Raw genomic sequence first — 26,157 nt, 5'->3', positions numbered from 1 at the left:
ATATATATATAATGGTCTTCATTAGATGAAGATTAATAGATCTCATTTATTAAATTGTATATATAGATGGTGTATATAGACATATGACCATTGAACTGACTCACTTTGAGAATTTCTAATGGTTATAATTACCGCATATTTGTCAATAAGATATTCTCAAGATGAACATGGTAATAGAGTTTTCTTTGACTTGCGACTATCATAGTAATTAAAAATGTATTTATTATACTTTGATTCCGGACATCTAATACCTTAAGGTGCTAGTTGAATGAATATTGGGTATAATTTAAATACTTGTAGAATTAATGATTAGTCAATAAGGAATCCGTCAACTCTCGGTGAAGAGTTTGAGCTCTATGATTATAATGACTGAGATAAATAAAACCTTGGTCAAGGGGATTGAATGAATGAAGAAATGAGTTTCTTAGGTCATTCACAGTTCATTATAATAATGGTAACAAGTTAGAGTTTGACAATTAAACCATACTCTAGGGTTAACCAAGAGCTGGAAAGATAGAAAGAATTATACTTTGTTCTTCTGAGGTTCTTAGTAAAAATATATTACATCATACTATCGGGTTGTTGAGGAGTGTTGCTAGACGCCAACCTTGATTAGTAAATTTAGTATGACTAATTTATTACCCGCTTAGTAATGAATCTATAGGGTCACACACTAACAAGTGTTCTAATCTTTACTATAGAATTATTTAATTCTTATTTTGATTTGATCAAATAAATAATTTATTAATTCAAATAGAATATTATTATACTCTTTGCTAGCATCAAAAATATAATAATAGTATGATAATTGAGAATATTAAATAAGATTTGAGAATAATTAGTTATTCTATTTCTAAATTTGAATTCTAAGTTTAGATGAGATCCTAACTAATTCTGTTTTAAATTGAGTTATGATATAATTCATAAATTTGAAGGATTCATATTCAGAATTTCAAGATATGATTTAAATTTGAATTGAGATTCAAATTTGGAATCAGTAACAAATCTCACACTATATATATGTATGCCAAGAGTACAGAAAAAAGAAAAGAACAAAAACAATAGTTTTATTCCTTCACCTCTACATACATAAACTGTATGTGAGCTTAATTCTTGGAGAAGAATTTTATAGCGTGCAAAGAGTTGCAAGAGGTTTCTCAATTAAGATCAGATGTCCATCGGTCAAGGAGTTGACAGCAAAGGTTGGTCTCGGTGTGGATACGTATAGCGCCTTCGTACCATCGAAGGAGAAAGTGATTTTTACTAGCGTACACAGGTATTTAGATCTGATCTATATATTATTATTGGAATAAAGTTTAAGCACAAAATAAATCTTTAAGGATTACTTTCTTTTCTTCCATTGCGTGTTATGAACACATGGTAATCCTTCAGGTAATACCTAAGCCCCCTAATAACAACAAGGTGACAAAGTCATGTAGAAAAACCAAGATAACACCAACATCAACCACCATCACCACCACCACCACCACCATGAAAGATCAAAAGGCCATGACTGAAGTGATTGATTTCAACTGAAAGATTTTGAAGTTGAAAGAATATTCTCAACTTTGCTTTCACTTTTGGTTGTTTTAGTTTGGTTTTAATGGAGATTTCCCTTGTTGCTCTTAATCTTATGCTGATAATAATGTATTTAAATGATGATCACTTTCTTATGTTATGTTGCAACTTAATCAGACATTATAAAGTTGGGAAATATGACATGCTTTTTTGGCATCTAAAGTTTGCAATTAATTACTCAAAGTTTTATGTTTAGTTGCTTAATTAGACATTTTATTGTACTTGTCAAGTTGTTCTAAGTTTCGGATCACATTATGGTCTATAGATGTCAATATTTGGACTAAGTTTTAGGAAAATTCGACATGAAAAATTAATCGATATAAAGTTGAGGAAATCATAACAAAGAGAATACACTTCTGATTAGGAAAATATTGTTGACATTATTAAATTATAAATTTAAGTGAATTTTCAATTTTATTTTGGTAAACATTACAATAAATGCAAATACAATCTAGTCTAGAGTGGATAGAAGTTGTTCATTTTGGATATGAATTTTTTTAGTTTGATTGAACATTTTTTTCCTTCTAAATTTTTGGTATTACTTAAACTTTGAATATGGTAACTTTTATGAGATTTACTGGTTTGACATTTATATGCTTACAACCATATTAGGTAGGGCTGGAAGTGAGTCGAGCTAGACCAAGCTCAAGCTTGGCTCACAAAAATTGAGCTTGGTTCACGGCTCGACTCATTAATAATCGAGCCTATTTCTTAAGCTCAAGCTCGTCTCACCAAAAGCTCACGAGCTGGCTCAAATAATAGAAACATAAATACATAATCTATAATTCTATATCAATAAATTATAACTTATATATTTTAAAAAATATTAAAAAAATCAATTTTATATATTGTTATCTATCAATAAATTATAAAATTTTTATTTATGTCCTACATCAAAATTATATGTAAAAAATAAATATGAAATTTTAAATAAGTAAGATCATTAATATATATAATTATATAGTACTATGTCATATGTATATATATAATATTCAAAATATTGATTAAATGCATATAGGATATGTGTATTAATAATTATATATATATAATCGAGTCAGCTCACGAGCTAATGAGCTGAGCTTATCCAAGCTCAAGCTCGACTCATTTAATTTATGAGCTCAATTCCAATCTCAAGCTTGGCTCATTAGCTCACGAGCTTAGCTTATCGAGCTATTAACGAGTCGAGCTCGATGAGCTAGCTTGACTTACTTCCAGCCCTAATATTAGGTATATACAAAAAATTAATCATCTATACAACATACATATTGCAATATAAAATATATATTAAAAATAAATTAAACACCACATATATTTATACATAAATAAATATAATATAAAAATAATATTTTTGTTAAATTATATATATAGTTATATATAAATACATAATAACTAATTTTGATGCTGATATTGATGGTTGATTTTTTATTCGATAATATGGAGTGATAACTTTAAAGTATTTAAGTATTTAGAATAATGTTATGAAAATCGAATCGGACTGACCGATCGAATCAGTTCAACTAGAAACCAGCAAAGAAATGATCCGAGTCAGTGTGTAAAACCGCCCAATCAAAATCGCTCGAGAACTGATGAACCGGACGGTCGGACCGGACCAGAACCCGGCCGGTTAAAAAAAAACGTCGTTTCCTTCCTTGAAAGGGAAAAAGGGATTGCAGTTGCACACGTTATCCCTCCTTCCTCAACTACTTCCTCCACCAAAGAAAGCAAACCCTAGCCTCCACCAATCGTTGTCGCCGTCTGTCGGAGTGAGAGACTGCGGCGCCGTCCGTCGTACTCAAGAACTTCCGTCTTCGTGCTCTCGGGCCTCTCGCCGGATCCTCCGCGTCGTGTGCTCGCATCTCGCCTCTCTCCTCTGTGCTCGGCTGCTCGCGCCTCCCTCCGCCAGTGAGTGCTCGAGCTGTGCGTGTTGGTTGCTGCGCGTCGTGTTGGCTTTGCTCGATTCTGCCTCCCAGTCTCACTCGAGTCTCGTCTCAGTCACTGGCATCTCGTGGTTCGTCTGTCTCGTCGCCGGCGGCAGAAGCAACTCGTGGGGTTGTCTCTTGCTTCGTCGCCTTCCGTGGGGTGGTAGCCGACTCGCCGTCGACCGTTGGTGAGTCCGTGCACCATCGCTTCTCTGTTCTCTCTTTTCCAGATTTCCCTTCTCCCTGTATTTTTGCATGTTGCTGAATTGCTAATCAATAAATTTGCCTTGTTGCTGATCTGAATGTTGTTGTAATTCGGGACTTTACTAGGATTTGTTAAATTTGTTGCTGTAACTTGAATTTGTTGCTTCCCAGTCACAGAATCAGAAGAGAATGCTCATTCAGTGCTTGGTTGATTGGCTTTGCTCACTGATTGTATTTGATGATAAATTTTAAATTTGCACTGCCTATGTTACTGACTCACTGTTCCTTCAGTGCTTTTTGTTGTTGTTAATTATTGTGATGAGCTTTGTTAAAATTGGGTTGAAAACTGGTAATCTTTCTTCATTTTTCATTGTTCTTAGATTCTGTTCTTATTAAAAAATTTGCAATTGGTGATCTTTTGATTTATTCTATGCTTCATGTTTTTAATTTCACTGATTGTTCTTGACATTAAAGTTTGTGAAGCTGTTGAGGACTTGAAGCTTGATAAATTGACTACAGAAATGATTGTATGCTTGATCACTCCCAATTGAATATTATTTGTATTTAAAATTTTGCATAGTCAGATTATGAGAATGTAATATTGATGAACTGAAATAGTTGTGGGAAAAGTGCTTCTGGGGATAGAATGCCACTTTATTTTACGCAAATTAAGTACACGAAGTAAACATTGAAACCATCAACTGAAAAATAAAAAATAATATAGACTAATTTGAAGTGAAATGTTGGTCTATCCTACATTATTCCTACCCAAACAAGTTTGTAGGAATTTATAATTGATAAAGTAAGAACATAAACCATGAAACTGTGGAGGGATGTGGATTGTTCCCACTCCTACCTGCTAGTATTGCTTGGGGAATAATGACTAGAGGAATAAACAAAACATTTTGATCAGACATTCAGTTTGTGCAAGAGTAACAGGTGAGTTTGGAAATCATATCATATACAACGAATTGTGGGAGTGAGTAATGGGATGTGAAAGAGAGATTAGCAAATATACATAAGCTTTGTGCTGAACTTGCAAGACATGATTTAGTGTCTTGTTGGAACCAGAATTTTGTTGCTAGGATGATGTGCAATGTCTTTAATTTATTATTATAAAGTGACCACCATTCACATGAATTTGTTTACCATCTATGGTTCTCAATTATCTCCTTATTAAAGTTATTATAACTTTTTGGTTTCAGGACATTCTCTTGTCTTGTTTACTTATTAACGTTTGAGTTTGTATTTTGATAAGATCATGTAGCTTTGGTTGATGACATTTCATGTAGTGTTTTAAATTTGGAAGATATTTTAAGATTTATATTAGACTATAATTATATTTTAGGATGTTTATTTATAATTTATTTATTATTTTATTCTAAAACGGTTTTTCGGTTGAACCACGGTTGGACTGGTTGGACCAGTAAACCAATGAACCAATGATTAGAATGGTTCGATGATCGGTCCGGTTCTCAGAACCTTGATTTAAATTTTAAAATAACAAAAGTTGGAAACTAGGAATTGTGCTTTAAGGTTTTTGGACATAACAAAAGTAAAGTAACCAATGAGCCCAGTATACAAAAAAGAAAATCACCCAATTTACGGCCCACAGGCCTTAATTCTCTGACGTGTCATTCACTGAGGTTCTCCCTCTCTCTCTCTCTCTCTCTCTCTCTCTCTCTCTCTCTCTCCTGTTTGTGTGTTGCAAGTTGCAACAAAACTTAGAGAGAGACATTCTCGGAGGAAGTGGATCTTCACCTTTGCAGCAGCAAGTGACAAGGAAAATAATCATTTACCTTTTCCTTAAAAACAACATAATCTAGGTTTGGTATTTGCCCTCAAAAGCTTTAATATTAATTTGTGCCTACCAAATGTTTGATATAATGTCTCAATGAATGATATTAGCCTCAACACACAGTCCATTGAACCCAACATCACTGAATTGTAACTAACTAACTAACTGATTTTTAGTTAAGACAATATAAAACATAAAATATGGAAATTAGAATTCATTCTCAAATCTAAAACCATGTCATGATGGTGTGCTATTCAAAGTTTAGGAGAATTACTACTCCCAGTGTGGTGTTGAGTAGTTTGGATATCAATGAGTACAATTCACACAGCAAAAGCAAAAGAAGAAAATGGGAAGCGAAGTACGACAGCTAAGAATCCAGGTTCTTCTGGTTCCTTCAAGAGATGGGGCAGGAAAAGCCCCTTTCTGAGATATGGCCTTCCCATGATATCTCTTACTGTTCTTGGTGCTCTTGGCCTAGGTCATCTCTTGCAAGGCAGGTATGTTGATCTCTCTAAAATCCAAATCTTTTAGGCGTGAATAGTGAAAATCTATATTCTTGTGTTATGTGAAGAAGTGAAGGTGTTGGGTCTATAAAACCAAAGGTATATATGGCTACACAACGGGAAACATGTGAATATTGCATTATCAATTAGGCTTATCTTGGAAGGCACAGAAAACTCATGCTTCTTCCAGTTTTTGAAGCTCTCATTCCGAATCTATTATCTCACTTATTGAAGGCATTCAAGGTTTAAAGATTTGTGTTATTTTATAATATTGGATCAACATTATTCAATAGAATCCAATGCATGGAGAACACTGTTCACATTCTTAATTTCTTAACCATGTTTTCAAGACTGGTATGCATATATATAAACATATTTATGGTGGTTTTCTAGTAATGTCACTTGTTCCTAAATGCAACTAAGAAAACAGGATAAAGCCCTAGATTTTAGTTAGTTATGTTATCTACTTAGATGTTCCTTTTTTATTTGTTCTCTTATGCTTGCAGCAAGGATATTGCAAAGGTGAAGGATGATCAGGAATGGGAAATAACTGAAGTAAGAAAAGCATTGTCTAGACTTGGACCAGTAGATGCATACAATCCAAAAACCATCTCATTGGAGGATGAGCTCAAGGTGTGTTTTTTCCCCTAAATACATGAAAAATTAATATATCTCAACACATTGTATCTACTTACATGAACTTTTTTCAATAAGCACTGTATTTAATATTAAACTTAAACATGTGTTGAAAAATATGGGGCTGGCATGAAGAATTCACCATTATAGATAATGCTTTGGTGTACATTTTGACTATTGAATATAGTGGTTTGAGAGATAATCTAGTTGCGGGGCCTAAAATTTTCTTCCCTTCCATTAGAAATTTCAGGGTAAACATTCTCAGTGTAGACATGATATTGTTTGATCTATATAGCCGACTCCACTTAGTGGGATAAGGCTTTGTTGTTGTTATCTTCATTAGTAATTTCGGGTAATAATGACTATCAAAGATTCACTTTTATTTGTTTTGTTGTGTAGGCCTTGCAACAAAAGGTGAACATTGACAATTACGAGTACAAGAAAATTCCTAAACCGAATGAGGGCAAGTGAGATTAGATGATAGCTGTGAACTTTAAACAACTTCCAAACTTCTCTTGTATCAAGCATAGAACCAATTTTATGGGGTCAAAGAGTCGGTTCTTACTTACAAGTAGGGAAGCTGTTATTGCCACTTAGTGTTTTGACTATGGAAGATGAAGTTGAGATTAATTGTACGAGTCTCTTTTTTTAATGGGATTTTTAAGTACAGAATTTAAAGCACATCCTAAGTGTGTGTTACTGTGTTAGATTCTACTTTAATAAGAGTGTATATGTCTTTTCATATTTGGGTTGGTCAATATTAATCATTTCTTCAATTTATGCGCATTGGACGCAGTAACTATAATGCTTATTAGGCCATTCCATTTTTGCAGTCATAACTTCAACTTTGGTTCAACCTTTTTGGTATATTTATAATTTAATGCTTTATGGGTCCATCATTAAATACCATAGACAGTAAATAAAGAAGTAATAATCCTTCACCATGCAACAGTTGAACAATATCCCACAAATGACCAAGCATGGGATTGAATGGACCACACTACTGGGTAGTGAGTACTCACAAGCAACTCGTTCGTCTCTGACCTGTGACTCTCACTGTCTCACATGTGACTCGGTACAAAGGATTACTTACACCAAATTGGACAGCGACCTACTCCACTTCTCTTTTCATGAGTGTGTGTAACTGTGTTACTATTAAATGAGTTGTGTATTTGAATTTGATCATTACTCTAATAGTTTTCTTGTATATTATAGTTTTTTTTCTCTACTTTTTTCATCCAATGATACATATCAGCAACATATTGTTGTTTCAAAAAAAATGATGCTGTAATTCATATACTTGCGCATTAGGCATTTAGGCGTGTGAATTTAAGCCCAAATAAATAAGAAAGCACATTTTAGATTTTTGGTGAAACTTCCCTTACAAAAAAAAGTTTACTACCATTACAAGTGAAAAAAAAATGTACCACAATACACAGATGCATTTGATTAAAGGTGAGTACTTTTGAATTTTGGGAATCATCAGTGCTCATAAGAATTAGATAAGGTTATTAATACTCAACCATTTGTGTTGCCAAGGGGTGGAATCAAATGGCCGATGAGTTATAACTCAAATGCCATAGTCTCCCCATACTCAGTTAAGAGGTTGCGAGTTCGAGTCTCCTATCTTTGGTAAAAAAAAAAAAAGGATATTATACTGATGAGATCCCCAACCATTTGCACAATTACAAACTTTATACCCCAAGGTGTCCCAGAAAGTAAAAAACCATTCTTCTCTATGATTTTCACAAATTCCCTGTTGGATTTTATTTACCTTGGGCTTGGTTGTGGTCGGAACGACAGCAGAGGCTGAAGAAGCCTCTGGCCTGATGGACTACCTAGCAACATGGCCTGAGATCGAGTAAGCATCTGGGTCATTGATGGGGTCTGGTATGCCCGAACAAGACTTGAACTATCAGTAGAATCACCTCGTGCTGTTGCTCGTTGCCATGAGTGTGACTCAATCCGGAAAGGATGTACGCTCTCCCAGATGCCTACTCGCCATCCTCTCTTGCATTTCCTTGAGTTCAGCATCCAATCCAATGGTCTCCGCAAGCATCTTTCGACAGTTTTCGAGGATTAGCCCCGCGCTGGAAAGGTCTCCCTGTCCCGCTGCAAGCCGTGCCTGGGCGATTGCCTCAGCTGCTTGGAGCCTGTTTCGCTGTCTATCTACCTCAAGTGACATTACAACCTGCCCGGCTTTCTCAGGCCTTTTGATTTTAACTTCGCTTTCCAGTGTCATTGTTTCCTGAGTAAACACATTTGACGTTAAGCAATGATGCTTCATTGCTGGATGTAGCTGACTAGCTGGGACATCAACCAAACTAGAAAGTCCCTCTCTTCATCAGCATATAGGTCTCCAACATCAATAACCCGACACGGCTTGGGTAGCTCCCTGCCTTAAAGGGAAGAAAGACTAAGATTTGGATGTATACACTCAATTTCCACCTGCAGCTCCTGAACAACAACACTCAAAAGTCCTCCAATGCATTGAGCAAAGGCGTCCTGTAACACAGCGTCAGTCTCGATGAAAGAAAATGTACCACCAGATATCTCCAAAATTGAGTGCATTTATAAAGTGTAAGAACCTGATTTTTCAGGTAAAACTGTTTTGATAAAATGATTTTTAGTACCTGAAATATATTCAAAATTTAGAAATTTTAATTTGAAAATAAAAATATGAAATTTGATTTCAGTGAATTATTCTGAATTGAAAAATGTTTTTCTTTCAAAAAATTTTTGTAAAAATACATACTGGCGCTTAAGCTGGCAATATCGGCTTTAATCTGTCCAGTACCACATATTTTGGAAAATAATATTTTAAAGATTGATTTATTATTTTAAAAGGACAAAAATATTTTAGAATTGAAAACCGGACACTAATTTTAAAGGTTTTGGCCAAAAGTGGGCCAAACAGGCTAAAAACGCTAACGGGTTGGACCGAACCCAAGACCCAACATATATAAGCTCATTTCTTTTCCCCAAATGAGAGAGAGCCGCGGTTTTGAGATGAGAGGAGAAGAGGGGAGTGGTTACTATTCATCTCTACCTTTTGGGAGCCATAACTTGAGTTACGGAACTCCGATTGACGAGCCGTTTGCGGCTACGCGAAGCTCTCGTCGAGATCTACATTTCTATCCAAGAAAACCTGGTAAGAACTCGAAGTTCAAGTCCCAGTTTTGTGCCCTAGATTTCTGCGTTTTTGAGGTTATGAGTTTTGAGTAGATTTTGTGATTTTGCTTATTTAGGTGATTTCTAGTAGCGGGTAATTATTGGATGTTACCCATACTCTTGTTGGATAAGGTAAGGAACCTCTTTATCCTTGTAGTGTGATATAGTATGAGGTTTAGTTGTTGATGTGTGGTTATGTTGTATGTATGAAGCTTGTTTTTGGAGTTGGTGGTGGCTTTTGGTTTGGCTTTGATGGTTTGGAGCTTGGTAAAAGCTTGATTGGAATCAAGTTTGGTGTCGGAGCATAGTGGGAATCGGCCAAGGTATGGTTTTGGTTTCCTTTATGAATATATAGTGTTTATGGACACTTAGGCTAGTGACCCATAGGATAGGATTGAATTAAATTGGTTGTTAGAATTGTTGTATGATAATGTATGATGATTTGATGATTTGAGTTGATGAATTGAAATGTTGATGTTGATAGTATGGTATTGAGGATTGAGATTGAAATTGATTATGATGATTGTTGGAAATGGTGGAATGGAATTTGATTAATGTGTTGATTAAAAAAAATGAATGTATTGTTATGTATTTGATAATGGAAATTGATAAATGTGGTTGGTGGAGGAATGATTATAGTATTATATATTTGATATTTGAGGTTGAGGATATTGAAGGGTGAGTGAAAATTTTGGTATGAATGATAGGTTGTGACACAAAGAGTAAGTTATGAGGTAAATTGGAGTTGGTATGGTTTTGGTCTGATTTTTGGTTGAAATATTTTGAAAGTAGAGATTTGGCAAAATTCTGCATAATTTATTTTCTAGCAGAAGGTTCGGAAGCTTTTTGGGAACGATCTAACCATCACAATTGAATGAGATTAATTTTTCTCGAATTTTTGTGATGTGTAAAAAAATCCTGAAAATTTTGGTTAAAGTTTAACGGTCGGATTAGGAGATATAAAATTTTGAAGTTTGTTACTTTAAAACTGATTTTCTGCTGCTACATAATCAAACCAGCAAATTTCCAAGCCTATATCTCCCAATCCTGACCATAATTTTGAATGGGATTAAAAGAACATTGAGACTTGGACTATGTTCTTGTTTGTGTTAAAATTTTAGTCTATTATTAATTTTGTGGAAGGAGTTGTGCTCGTTTTAAAAATAGAGCTCTTAGCTATTTTGACAGCAAAATTAGTTTTTGAAAGTAAACTTGTAATCAGTATAACTCTCTCCAGAAAAATGATTTTTCTATGAGACTTTGACTGATTTAAAGCTCTATGAGTCTAGTTTATTTTTGGAAAATTTCAGATACATCAAATGAAAATATGATTTTTGGTGGATTTGCTAAGAACAGGGTAGCTTGCAAACTTAAAATCAGTTTTTGCAAGAGAAATGGTTTTTCTTTTTTTTATTGTATTCAACTAAACTATTTCAACTGGGTTTGAATCTATAGGATACTTCCGTTTTGAGTCTAGAGACGGAGAATTAGGCTTGTAAGCTTTTGTGACACCATTTTAAAGACTTTTGGGCTTAATTTCGGGTCTTAGAACATGGGAAAGGTCCTAGATAATTTACTTGGTATTATTTTGAAAAGTTAGAGAACGGAAGCTTAGGTTTCTGGTGTACTGAGGATGGGTATGGTAGATGAGAAAGGAGGATGGTATTGGAATTGGGGAAAACTGATGAACTATTGAGTTGGAATGGAAAATATGAACTGAGGATGGTTGAGATGAGTCGAGGACTGATGAGTCCATATTTGTTGGTGTATTTTAACTCAAATTGGATGGATTCTAGCACATGAACTCACACTTAAGCACGAAAATAGCATACTTTTGTGTTTTGTCCCCAATTTGATCCTAAATGTGAAAACATGCAATTTTGTGCTTGAAATGAGCAATTTAATTCTACTTTTATTCTATTTGATGCCGTGACATATTTGTTGAGTGATTTCAGGTCAATTAGGCAAGAATGAATAGCCAAAAGTGGAAGAAAGCATGTACAAGAGAGAAAACATGAAGAAAACAAGGAAAAACACACAGAGCAAGGTGGGCGTGCGCACAAGCAAGCGTGCGTACGCACAAGACCGATTCAGCCAAGTGTGTGTGCGCATAGACCAGCGTGCGTACACACAAGAGGAAATTTGCATGTGTGCGTGCGCACAAGTACCTGTGCGTACGCATAGGACCCTGCACGTGATTTCATTAATGAAACGCGTGCTATGTGTTTTATGAGGCCTTTTGGCCCAATTTTTGAAAGCTCAAGACTGAAATGAAGTGCTATATGAAGGGGGATTGAAGACATATGAAGGCATTAGAGTAGAAGGCCACATTTTTCATTTTCTTAGCATAGTAATTAGGATTAGGAGTAGGAGTAGTGTAGAGTAGAGAGCTCTTCTAGGGTTTATGTAGTTTTCATGTAGTATTTTATAGCAAGCTTAATTTTAGATTTTGATCATCTTTAATTGTAAGTACTCTTTAATTCCTCTTTAATTACATTGTCTTTATTTTCAATTTCCTTTGGTTCAAGTTACTTTGTTCATATTTGCAATTTTGTGTTTCTTGAAGTTTTGATCAATGAATTTTATGTTTCATGCTCCCTTTATGTTTGATTGCTTGTTTATGTTTGGTATTGTTGATAGTTGGTTATAGTTTGATATTTTTCCTTGCAATTTTCCGTGTTTTACTTTTATGCACACAAGGTATTTGTGAAAATGCCAACCTTAAGTTTTGAGTAGACTTCCACACCTTGGCTTGGAATTTGAGTTCCTAGGATACTAGAGTCATAATGTCCGATATTTAGTGGCAATTCTCGGGTAGTTAGTTGACCCTTGTTTCCATTGACGCTAGCCTTTTATCAACTAGTTTGGTAAGTTGGTTATGACTTATGGATTAAGGTCAATTATGCTTGCTTGACTTACTCCTCGATGGTTGGAATTAACTAAGCGAGATCGACTCATCATAATTATCATAGTTGTGGTTGTGGCAATGATAGGATTCTTAGACTCTCATTCCCAAGTCAAGGCTCTTTATGCATTTATAGCATTTTCACTAGTTTTGATCTCATCTTTTCTTTACTTGCATGAATTACAATTTTGATCATTCCTTAGTTCTTTTATTGCTTAGTTCTTTTAATCTTTAGTTCTTTGATTGTAAAACCCCTATTTGCCTTCACAACCGAAAGAGTAACACTCTCATTACTACCATAGCCGAAGCGGTCAACCGCTTGGCCACACTACACTCAACCACTCAAGACATCCCCCTTGAAGAAGGTGGAGGATCAACGAAGGAGTGTAGAGAGGAGGATAACATGGAGCCTCAAGAAAAGGAAGAGGAGCCAAAGCTTAAGTCACAAGAGGAGGAAGGTAGAACTAGTGAACCAGAAGAGGTAAATGGAGAATTGCGGGAGTTTGATCAAGAAGTGGATTGCATCATCAATGATTTTTTGTCCATCTTGGTCGACGCCCTCAATGATCTTGAAGAGCCTCTCACTTTTGAGCTTGAGATAGAAAGGAAAGAGCTAGAAAAGAGTGGTGAGGAAGAGGTGATCATCCAAAAAGTGGAGGCATACATGCAAGAGTTTACAAGAGTGACTCCAACCCAAGGACAATTTGAATGGGTAATTATTTCCTCCATAAGTTTCATAGGCCCATACCAATATGCTCTCTTGGAAACGGACCACCAACTTAAGGTGCTTCTTGGAGTGTTAAATGGTGAAGGAATGGGTGTTGGTTGCCAATGGAATTCAAAATATAAATGGTGTAAGGTCCAATTTAAAGGAATCCAAGATTCAATTGGGTGCTCAAAAGGTTCTTGGAGAGGTTATTCATCCAAGGGTACAAGTGAAAGTCAACAAGAGGATGATAGAAAAACCAAAGTGTGGGATCCGGGCATACAACTCTACAACCAACAATTTTGGATCCCAATCGTTTACTTGAGGTTGCTTGAGAGCTTGATGTACTTTGTGTGGGATCTCGGAGGATTTTTGAAAAGCAAGCATGGTTGGCAACTCAAGGATGAGTGGAAGCATAAACCACCATGACACAAGCTTCACCCAAAAGTCCAACTTCAGGACTTAAACCAAAGTGCTAGGTGGGAGATACCCCACCATGGTAATATTCTTTCAACACTTCTTTCTTTTTAGTTTTGTTTATTGAATTTTGTCTCTTGGATTAGCATAATTTGATTGCATTCTAGGTTTAAGTTAGTTGCATTTTATGTTTGATCATGTGTTTTTGATGAATGATGTGTTTTGGGGTTGAAATCCTTTGATTGATATCATGGTTGGTGCCTTAAGGGCCTTAAAAATGTTGCAGAAACTGAGTTCTGTGCGTGCGCACAGCCTCGTGCGTACGCACACTTCCCCTGTTTTTTCCCACCTGTGCGGGCGCACAGTAGTGTGCGTACGCACACCCATTGTAGCACGCTCTGTTCGCAGCGCTCGCACATCCTGTGCATATGAACGCCTCCCATTTTTGCTGGTGTGCGTACGCACGGGTCGCGGTCTTGGCAATGATGAGGAAGGGTGCCCTGTTGCGCCACTCCTCACCCCTCTCTTATTTCCTTCTTTCTGCTTCCACCCCCCTCCCTCAACCCAACCCAACTCTTCTTCCGGCGACCACCACTGTCGCCGTCCAACCACCGCTGGAACCACCACCGCCGTCTCTCTATTCTTTCTCTTTTCTTCTTCTTTCTTTTATTTCTTCTTCCTTCTTTCTTTTTCTTCTCGCTATCTTCTCTTCTCCGGCGAAACTCCATCGCCATGAACCTCGCAGTGGCTAACACAAGTGCCACTGTTACCTATCCCTTTCTTTCCTATTCTTCATCTTTTCAATTTTCTTGTTTTAATCTTCTTTGCTATGTTTAGTCACTTGCTTGCTTAATTTCTATTTTCTTGATTTAACTTGGTTATTTAGCTTTAAGTTTACTTAATTGTTTGTTTGTTGCTTTGCAAGTGTTCAATTTTAACTTATGGGTTGTTGATGTTTAAATTTTTGGCCTGAATATGTGCACTGCACCCTATGTGTTTGACATATTGCCTAAATGAACTTTTTGTTTAATTCATATGTTGTCATGACCATATGTATTAGACTATATCCTTGTTTGGCATTCTAGTTAAGAATTGTGCACTTTTAAATGAGTATAATGTTGTTTTGGATTGGAATTTCAATCATGTACTTGATCATTGTCTTGAGTTAATAGCACCAAGTTGATTTAGAAATTAACTTTTTGTCTCTTATTTGGTACAATTTATAACAAGTACATATTGAATTTAGTGGATTGAATGGAATTGCTTGTTCATCATATTTTTTTAAGTCAATATAATCACATCACAAGGTATTTGCTCCTTGTTAATGCTTTGCATTTGTTTGAGTTAATTTGACTTGATTCTATCAAGCTTGTCACTTTTTGTAGCAAGCACCTTCCCATGTGATTATTGCCTTATTCTTAAGGATGAATAGGTAGTTTCTCTTCATCATTGCATTGGTTATTGTTTGTTGTGCTATTTTATATCAATTTTTCTCTTTTACTTGCACAACTTCAATATCCAATAATTCCTACATTCAATTTACTTTTGTTGTAGTTGCCTAAGTTTGCATGTGCTTAAATGTTGCTCATCCATTACTTGCATCTTAGGCCATTTAATTGAGGAACCCATACTTACTTTTTGATTGTGTAAATGCCATTTTAACCGGCCATTTTGTGTATTCTAACCGTGCGTATAATGGGAATACGCACACGGCTCAACTTTTTATCATACCACAAAGATGCTTGAATTGCTCTCTCCTTTACCTTCTTATGCTACTTGCCTATGAGTTCTAATTTTACTTTATTCATTTTTTTCGAGGATGAAACATGAAGGCAAAGAGTCGGGAGAGGAGGAAGACACCGTGGACAAAGATGCCGAGAATGCATTAGACTTGGCAATCTCCACACAACCCAAGCCCCCACATCCGCCAACCAAAGGTGGAGGAAGCTCTTGAGAGACATTCTCCCTGGATTGTGTTTGTGCACGGAGGACCGTACAACACTTAAGTGTGGGGGAGGATTCGTCATTTTGGGGAGTAAACTTTCTTTTCCGAACACTTCGCACTTTGTTTTTGTTTCCTTTTTATTATGTTTCTTGTAGATATTTGGAGTGTTTTTGATTGTTGCATTGCACTTTCTTCTAGTATATATATATACATCTTAGTTCATCCATAGTTGCTGCATTTTGTATCCTTTTCTTAGTATATATTTTATAGATAGAAGTTGTGATTGGATGATGTGAATAGTATAGCACCTAGTTCAATTTTGTCCTAATTGTTCATGTTAATTTTTTTCCGATGTTGAAAATTAGGAAAAAAACTAGGAAAGTTTTTGAAAATTGCATCCATCACATCATACATACATATAGAAAATAATTTTGGTAAAAAACAACAAGGATTTTTCAAGAATTTTATTTTAGGGCATTACATTGAATTGATTCGGAAAATTGTTTTCAAGCTTGCTTGAATGCTTTTTATGGAACATAGAAGAGTAAAGAACAAAATACCTTGTGTGATTTGAGCCTTAATGAGTGGTTACACATTTTAACTACAATTTTTGTTCATCGAGTGTTATATCTCTTCTATGATTGTAATCTCAGTTTTGCTTGATTCTTTATGTCCAATGATTGATGTTTTGAATTGCATTTAGCATGATTGAGGCCATCTTTGCATAACTCATTGACCCATATGGCCTACCCTTTGCATCTACCATTGTTAACCTCTTTGAGCCTTATTGACCCCATTGATTGTAATATCAACACATCACAACCTTAAGCGGAAAACCATGATTTACCTTGGATTGTATCCTTGGTTAACTTAGGTTGAGGAGTGTATATCATTCAAGTGTGGGGAAAATGTTGAGAAACATTGGTAGTAAATGAAAATGTGCGTTTTTGGGTATTCGTTGAAACTTTTGGAAAATGGGAACATTCATGTATGAACTACTAAAACATATGCATTTTATTTAAAAAAAAAAAACATCATCTTGAAAAGGGGATGAAAGTTACCCCTAAGTGAAGGAAAATGAATAAGAAATGCATATGTGATGTGAATGATAAATCATACATGAGTGTTTGTGAAAAAAAAATGATGGAAGGTTAGGATTTCATTTTATTTTGATTTGGTTGATATAGGTTGAGTTGGATACTTAAACTAATACAAGGATTCAATCATTTTAGTCTACTTGACCAAATCTATCCCATCTTAACCATAACCCCATTACAACCCTAATAAGTCCTCATGATAAGTGCATTCATGCATCACTTGTTGTTGATTGTTAGATGAAAAGCAAATCCTTGAAAACATTATTAGAGGAGACTTGAATGAATTGACCCTTGGACACCGAGTGATTCGAGTGTATATACACACCTAGTGAGGGTTCGATCACTCAATTCTATGTTTTCACCCTTCTTATCATGCATTCTAGCAAGTTGCATCTTTTCGATGAGTTGGATCAATTCAATGGATTTTGTTTGCACTGAGTTAATTCTTTGCTTGGCCCTATATGTTTATACTCTTGCGTGGAATTTTATTATTTGTTTTCATCAAACCAATAGGATACATAGATAGTATATAATATACTTGCATGCATATACATAGTTGCATTTAATAAGTTGAATCCCTCTTGATTGTTTTCCTTGTTGGTTTAGCATTAGAACATGTTATTATTTAAGTGTGGGGAAATTGATGAGTCCATATTTGTTGGTGTATTTTGACTCAAATTGGATGGATTCTAGCACATGAATTCACACTTAAGCACGAAAATAGCATACTTTTGTGTTTTGTCCTCAATTTGATCCTATATGTGAAAACATGCAATTTTGTACTTGAAATGAGCAATTTAATTCCACTTTTATTTCATTTAATGCCATGACATATTTGTTGAGTGATTTCAGATCAATTAGGCAAGAATGGATAGCCAAAAGTGGAAGAAAGCATGTACAAGGGAGAAAACATGAAGAAAAGAAGGAAAAGCACACACAGCAAGGTGTGCGTACGCACAAGCAAGGTGTGCGTACACACAAGCAAGCGTGCGTACGCACAAGACCGATTCATCCAAGTGTGCGTGCGTACGCACAAGAGGAAATTTGCATGTGTGCATGCGCACAAGTACCTGTGCGTACACACAGGAGCCCATTCAGCCAAGTGTGCGTACGCACACATCTGTGTGTATGCACAGGACCCTGCACGTGATTTCATTAATGAAACGCGTGCTGTGCGTTTTCTGAGGCCTTTTGGCCCAATTTTTGAAGGCTCAACATTGAAATGAAGTGTTATATGAAGGGGGATTGAAGACATATGAAGGCATTAGAGTAGAAGGCCACATTTTTCATTTTCTTAGCATAGTAATTAGGATTAGGAGTAGTAGTGTAGAGTAGAGAGCTCTCCTAGGGTTTATGTAGTTTTCATGTAGCATTTTATAGCAAGCTTAATTTTGGATTTTGATCATCTTTAATTGTAAGTACTCTTTAATTCCTCTTTAATTACATTGTCTTTATTTTCAATTTCCTTTGGTTCAAGTTACTTTGTTCATATTTGCAATTTTGTATTTCTTGAAGTTTTGATCAATGAATTTTATGTTTCATGCTCCCTTTATGTTTGATTGCTTGTTTATGTTTGGTATTGTTGATAGTTGGTTATAGTTTGTTATTTTTCCTTGCAATTTCCCATGTTTTACTTTTATGAACACAAGGTGTTTGTGAAAATGCCAACCTTAAGTTTTGAGTAGACTTCCACACTTTGGCTTGGGATTTGAGTCCCTAGGATACTAGAGTCATAATGTCCGACATTTAGTGGTAATTCTCGGGTAGTTAGTTGACCCTTGTTTCCATTGACGCTAGCCTTTTATCAACTAGTTTGGGAAGTTGGTTAGGACTTATGGATTAAGGTCAATTATGTAATACCCAAAACTTTTGAAAAGTCTTATTATGATCAAGTCTCAAATCATATAGTTATTTATAGCCTTAATTTCAGAAATCATTTTATTAAAGATGATTAAGGCAAGTTTTGATTTATTGAATTTGAGATAAGTTATGGTTATTATCCAATTTTATAATTATTGGATTATTTTCTATATTTAAATCATATAGTTGGTAGTTGTGAAATAATAAGGGTTTTTATATGATTCGGATTAAATAATTAATATTTTAAATATTAATACTGTTACTTTGGAAAATAAAGGGTTTAATTATATTATTTCTAATTATTTTGATTCCCCTACCCGGTTACCCGGTTCCCCTGAACCCAACACACACACGCACCTAACACTACAGCAGCAACAGCTGCTACCAGAAGAAACAAAAGAGAGAAAAGGGCCAGGAGGAAACAGGGAACGCAGAGGGAAGCAGGGGAGGAAGAGAGGCGCGGGCTGGCGCCGGCGGGCCTCACCGTCACAGCCGAGCTGCTCGCCGCTCACCGCCATCACGAGGACCAGAACCGAGCAAGGGGGAAGAAGCCACGCGGCAGAGGAGAGAAGAAGGGGAGCTCACGGCATCGCCGCCACCCATGGAGCCGCGGGCTGCGCCCAGTCGCCGTCGGGGTCACTGCGTCTTCGTCCTGTTCCTGGAGCCAGCAGTTGCGCCTCTGTCACGCGAGGAGGAGCGCGACCCACCGCGCAGAGCTGCGCCGCCGTGTGCTATTGCCGTCGCCTCGGATTGATGCCGCTGTCGAGCTTCGAGGAGAGAGAAGGAGGTTGCGGGGAGGATGAGGCGCGATGGTGGTTTGTTCTGCCACCCCTACTGCCATCGCCGTCAGGAACGGCCACCAGAGCCGCCACGAAGGATAGCGAGAGGCAGAGAGCTCGCGGTGGGGGAAGGGCCAGGCGCCGTTGTGCTATGGAGCAGAGTGAGCCGCGCCGGTGCTGTTAGAGGTCTCACCGCCGCCGGAAAAGGGTTCAGGCCGCCGTAGGTGTCGCTGTCAGAAGGGTAAGCTGCGCCTCTGTGTTTCTGACCACCGGGAGTGGTTATGTGGCTTCCAGAATCACCGCCGGAGCTCCAGGATGAGTTTCTGCCACTTGAGATCCTGCTGCCGTCGCTGGAAAAGTTTGCCGGTAAGGGTTTTAATTGTGGTTTCTGTCCTTTTTGAATTCCGAGGATATTATAGTCACTGCGTGTTTGTTCCAGTTGTCGTGATTGGAATTTGTCGCCGCTGCCGCTTGAGGTGGCTGCTGAGTTGCCACTGAACCGGCTCGGAGACTGCCGCTGTTTCGGTTCAGCCGTTCCTTCTTCGGTTCGGTAAGCGTCTCGATTTGAAAGCCCTTTCATTACTGTTCTGTAATCTCACGCTGAGGTTTATGGCGTTAATTGCTATAAAATTGAGTTTCGGTTGTTGTATGTTGCGATTAGAGTTGTTGAGACTGTTGCGAAAGTGGCTTGGAGCTGAAGTTTTGGTTGCCGTCAGTTCGGGTTGAGGCGGAAAGGACTCTGTGAGGCGTTTGGGTTATGGAATTGCGTTTTGAGGTAGGGGCGCTTTCCGAAAACTATAGTTTATTATTGGAATTATTACATATGGATACTGTTGTGAGATATTGTGTATTTGGTGATTGTATCTGCCTTATGTGTTATTTGATTGACTCGAGTGATTATGGATGTTGGTTTGGTTGAATGGTTGTGCGGCTTTGTGAAATGTAATGTTTTGAAGTGATTCTTTAAAGATTTGAAATCTGAGTTTAATCCGTTGAGGATTGATTTGATTTGAGTCAATTATTTGATGATGTGAAAAGTCGAATGCACTTTTGAATTTAGCCTGGTTTACTTTAATTGACTTGATCTTGGACAAATGATTTGTTACTGAACCGTTTCTTTAAAGCTTTGAAAATGAGTTAAATCGGTTGATATTGAGTTGATTTTTAAATGGTTTTCTTGAGATATGCCACTGAGGTGACTGTTGGATTTAGCTTGCTTTGAATTGATTTCTGGTTTTGATATGTTGAAAAGAAATGAGAAACGGTTTAGTTGGGACCCGAACCGGGTGGCAAAAGTCCAAGTTTTAGGGGAGGTGCTGCCGAAATTTCTGCAAAATCCTAGTCGTGTTTGAAAAGTTATTTGAAAAGGGATGGATTTGAGAAATTGTATTATGTGATTTATTAAGAGAATAATTATGTTTTCAAGCTTAATTTATTTAATGAACTTTATGCGTTGAGTTCGGCCCATTTTGAAATGAACTATTTTTTCCGTTTGAATCACTGAAGGAAAGAATGATGCTCTAATATTGATTTCAATATAAAAAGGGTCTTTTAGTGATTTTAAAGGAATTTAGACCTTTGATTGGGTAATTAAGTTTGAGGCAATTTGGAAGAGTTAGAAAAATGGGTTCCAAAAAGAAACTTGAAGGTGATTTGATTCAAATGAACCGGTTCCGTTTCAAATGAGTTGATTTTTGGACCGGGTTGGAACTTGTGATTTTGAATGGCCGGTTTTATAGTAAATTCAGTTTTATTTACTTGAACCGATAATCTATGATTTTAAGAGTTTCAATGAATTTTAAGGAATCGATATAGGTTGACCTTCCCTAAAGACTTGGAATTCTGTCGGGAAACTTTTGTTATAAAATCCCATTGTTGGATGGGTGATTTTGAATGCTTTGAAATAAATCCTTAACTTGCCATGGTTTTGGAAGTTTTGGAAAGAGAATGTCGAGAGTGGCTTTGTTTTAAAAAGGAAACTCGCTTTGAGTAAATTTGGCTTATGAGCCTGAGATGATTTGAACATGACATCTTCAAAGTCAAGGCTAAAAAGAGTTGAAACTCTATTTCAAGTGAAATGAATTGAGAAAAGTGATTTATGGCTTAAATGCCGATTGATGAATTTGATAATGTTGAATGGTGGAAGTGCTATTTTGTTATGAGCCGGAAAGGCTGTGTAAGCTATTGAACTATGGCTGATTGCCGAATGAATTGTGGGCCGTATGGCTGATTATGAATTATGAGTTTAAGCCGAAGGGCTGTATTTATTGATAAATTGGTTGATTCTGGATTGAACCGTGAGCTGGATGGCTGAGATGAATGTTGAATGTGAATATGCTTGTGTTTTCTCTCTGGTTGTAAGGGTGACAGGGCACCGATACCCTCTAATGGCGACAGGGCGCAGATACCCTCTAATGGTGACAGGGCACATATTCCCTCTAATGATATTAATGCGCAACAGAGAGACTGTGCCCGGGTTAGCTACCGGACACGTCGGTTTGGCTTGGTAACCGACGGATGATATCATCAGCCACTAGGGACAGGCATGCATCATTTGCATCTATGTGACATTGTTTGGGTGTGCATATTGTACTCGGTTTGCCTATGTGATTAATTTCTAATTGTTCTACTTGCAATGACTGTTTGTTTGTGCTTGCATCTTCCTATTTGTGTTTGCTATTGGGACTCTGTTGGATTGTGGTGATTGGTTGATGGTTGGATTGTTTGGGCCTAGGGCCGTGGTTGAAATGAGGTGGACCGATGGTTTGTTTTGGTTGTGTTCTGGTTTGAAAAAATATGAAAGGCTATTTTGGTTTAGCTTAGATAAACCTTTTTGAAAGGCTTTTGAGTTTTTGAGAATTGAACGGTTCTTCTTTCAGAAAAGATTTTCAGACTTTACTTTTACTGTAAACCGTTGTTTTTGAAAAGGAGACATAAGACGATTATTAATCACTGGTACGGTTTATCTTCACGTATCCTATTACAGTAATTCCCAAAAACCCTCCACTGAGAACCCTTTCGAGGATGATGTTCTCACCCCCTCTACATTTTTCCCCTTTCAGGATATGGGCGCAGAAGTTACAAAGAGTTTATTTAGTTGTTGTTGTGATGCTCTGTATTGCTTTAGATTATGGTTTATTGTACCCTCGCCTTTATCTTGAGATATTTTGTAAGAAGGATAGGAATTGTATTGTCTAATGCTTGTATATATATATATGGGAGCGGTATTGCGGTTTAAAGTTTTAAACAGGCTCATATTTTAGTATTAAATAGTATAAGTGTCGTCGTAATGTCCGAGCTATCAGAGTCGCGCAGCCGGAAGTGTGAGCTTTGGTAGTTAGGGTGTTACAAATTATGCTTGCTTGACTTACTCATCGATGGTTAGGGTTAACTAAGCAAGATCGACTCATCATAATTATCATAGTTGTGGTTATGGCAATGATAGAATTCTTAGACTCTCATTCCCAAGTCAAGGCTCTTTATGCATTTATAGCATTTTCACTAGTTTTGATCTCATCTTTTCTTTACTTGCATGAATTACAATTTTGATCATTCCTTAGTTCTTTTATTACTTAGTTCTTTTAATCTTTAGTTCTTTGATTGCAAAACCCCTTTTTGCCTTCACAACCGAAAGAGTAACACTCTCAATTGCGTCCTAGGGAGAACGACCTGAGGTTTCATTACACTCGGTTTATATTTGAATTGAATTAAACTTTGATGTTTGGGATTGAATTTCCGGTTTGGGCTATACTTGCAACGAACCGCTTATTCTTGTTTTGCGAAATTCCAAACTGGTGCAAATCCTAATCATCAAGGACTCGAAGAGAAATGATGATCTTGATGAATATTGAGAATTGATAACTGAAAGTGATTTGAGATGAGGAATGGTAATTTCTGGTGATGATTTGATGATGAGAAAAAGATTGGATTATATGAGAGTGTGCAGAGCCTATATCTCCGGCGTAGCAGATTGTTCTGCTGCATGACTAGTTGTTGTTGAGAGTGTGCAGAGCCTATATCTCCGGTGTGGCAGATGTTTCTGTCGCATGACTTATCGAATGTTGAAAGTATGCGGGGCCTATATCCCCAGCATGGTAGATTGTTCTGTTGCATGATTTGTTGTGGTTGGTTCCTTCTCTGCTGCAGGAAGTGTGTAGGGCCTATATCCCTGGCGTAGTAGACTCCCTACTACATGAGTGTGCAGGGTACTATATTCCTGGCGTGGCAGAAAAGGCTACATCCAGGAGGATGTCTCGGGTTGGCATTTACGGATAGACAAGTGATATTACGAGCTAATAGGATAGACATTCATCATATGCATCTTCTATATGCTTGTTTGCTTTGATTACTTGAGTTTGCCTCACTATATAACATGCCTACTTGCTTCTTGAATTACTTGCTGTAAATGAATACTATCTGTGTTTTACTTGCTTGCATTTATCTTGTGATTGTCTAGTGCTGAGGAGGTTAGGTAGGTGGTGGTGATGGGATCGCACGGAGGTTAGGTTGGCGAAGGCTGTGGGATACAGCAATGTGATTAGTATTAGTTAGAATTCCCCTAAGTTTAGATAACCTGGTTTATGGTTTAAGTTTCTTATGTATTTATTTTATTTCGTTAAGCTTGAATATCCGTATGTGATGTGAAGTTATAGGATTGCCTTCGGCGTCCCGGAGCTTTACATCTTACATCATTGGGCACTGCTACCAAACTGAGAACCTCCGGTTCTCATTCCATACTTTGTTGTTGTTTTTCAGATGCAGGTCGTAATCTACTTGGTGAGATTGCGGATATGGTGACAGAGCGGAGTATGGTTCGTTCCTTGTTTATTTCTGTTTTACTTTCGTCATAGTATTCTCTCACCTTTTGTATATTTATCTTTATGGCCTTAGAGGCCTATTTGAGAGATAGGTTGTATAAGCTGTTTTAATTCTAAAGCTCTGTATCTTTCTATTTGTAACTAGTCGGCTTAAACTCCGCAAGCTGCGGCTAGTTCTCTATGATTATTATATTCTTATATTTATATATATTTTATTCTCTTATACTTATACCTTGTATCTTATGCGTTAGCTTCGTGTGAACGTTTTGCGCTTTTGTAAATCTGTCTTTGAGCTTAATCCTTCATCAGGCTCCTAGAATATATTATTTCTTTCTATATATAAATATGTATAAGCCTTAGGACTGTTGTAACCTCTGATTAACCTTTGCTTTACGGCTAGAGGTAAGGCTTAGGGTAATTGAGGTGTTACATTTAGTGGTATCAGAGTGGTTCATCCGCGGTTCGTCCTTGTGAGCCTGAGGGATGGACCGATTGTGCTTCGTTGCATAATCTGAGCCATTTTTTCTTTCATGCTATTTAGGTTATCTACTTGATATCTCATAGCATGCTTGTTTGTGAGTGCCTTTTTGGATAATTGAAGCACTAGACTTTTGATATTGAGATTGATCACCTTGATATCGATTTTTTGGTGTGGAAAGGAAGCCTGAATAGGCAACTCACGGAAGAGGTCGATCACGTTAGCGGAGAGGTAGTGAGGAAGACTAACCTAGCCTATGCGTTATGAGCTCAACATGTCCCGGAAAACCGATTCGCGGAGTTGCAGCGTATCAGTTGATGGGTGAGGCTCAACACTGGTGGCAAGAGAAGTGCCAACTGTTTCTTTTGCAGTTTTTACTTAAGGTTTTCAATTTCTAAACGGTATGGTTTAGAATTCTTGTTGAAAAAGTTCTAAAGCTTAAAATGATTTTGAAAATTTGGTTTGAAACTGTTGGTTTAAATGATTTGGTTTTGAAAGAAAGTCGAAATTCTTGGTTTGAATGATATCGTTTAAAAATAAAAGTGAGTTCTATGATTTTATCAACTTGTGATTTTGGCTTGTAATTTAACTTATCAGAAAGGGTTTAATTTGAAAGGTTCTGATTTAAGGATTTTAATGAATTTAGAAGAATCATGCTTTAAAGTGATTGATTTACAAATAAATGATTTTTGACTCTTTTGAGAAAGTTTTAACAATGAACTAGTTCATATTGAACTTGTTTTAAAGGTTTTGAAAAGTATTACAAAAATCGGTTTTTGTCTTAAAGGATAAATTCTGGATTCTTAATGACGATAATCAGAGTGACGCAGCGGAAGGCGAGAGGGGACATCGACACAGTAGGGCGCTTCGAGTAGGATATATCACGTGATTTGATTTTCGAGGGAGAAAATCTTTTTAAGGAGGGGAGGATGTAAGAACCGGGTTTTTTACGTAAAATCGTTTTAATAAAATAATTTTTAGTGCCCGGAATAGATTCAAAATTTAGAAGTTTTAATTTAAAAAAAATGTGAAATTTGATTTCAGTGAATTATTCTGAGTTAGAAAATATTTTTCTTTCAAAAAATTTTTGTAAAAATACATACTGGCGCTTAAGCTGGCAGTACCGGCTTTAGTCTGTCCAGTACCACATATTTTGGAAAATAATATTTTTAAGATTGATTTATTTTTTTGAAAGGACAAAAAGAATTTAAAATTGAAAACCAGACACTAATCTTAAAAGGTTTTGGCCTAAAGTGGGCCAAACGAGTTAAAAACGCTAACGGGTTGGACCGGGGCTAAACCGGGCCCAAGGCCCAACATATATAAGCTCATTTCTTCCCCCAA

General features: G+C 36.7%; 1 protein-coding gene and 1 long non-coding RNA gene across 2 annotated transcripts; both read left to right on the top strand.

The window, feature by feature from the left end:
* On the top strand, nucleotides 3,210-7,470 carry LOC107613295 (the record flags this gene model as incomplete). Its single annotated transcript, XM_021108290.1, has 3 exons — nucleotides 3,210-3,685; nucleotides 6,509-6,635; nucleotides 7,038-7,470. Coding segments are annotated over 3 exons (675 nt in total), but the record flags the coding sequence as incomplete, so codon positions are not given.
* On the top strand, nucleotides 9,390-12,174 carry LOC110265992. Its single transcript, XR_002352760.1, has 4 exons — nucleotides 9,390-9,789; nucleotides 9,887-9,941; nucleotides 10,022-10,132; nucleotides 11,765-12,174. It is a non-coding gene; the product is annotated as an uncharacterized LOC110265992 (long non-coding RNA).

This window comes from Arachis ipaensis, chromosome B08, assembly GCF_000816755.2.
Source record: "Arachis ipaensis cultivar K30076 chromosome B08, Araip1.1, whole genome shotgun sequence".
Taxonomy (NCBI): Eukaryota; Viridiplantae; Streptophyta; class Magnoliopsida; order Fabales; family Fabaceae; genus Arachis; species Arachis ipaensis.
The sequence above is the reverse complement of the archived record's forward strand: the minus strand, read 5'-3'. Positions and strand labels throughout refer to the sequence as shown.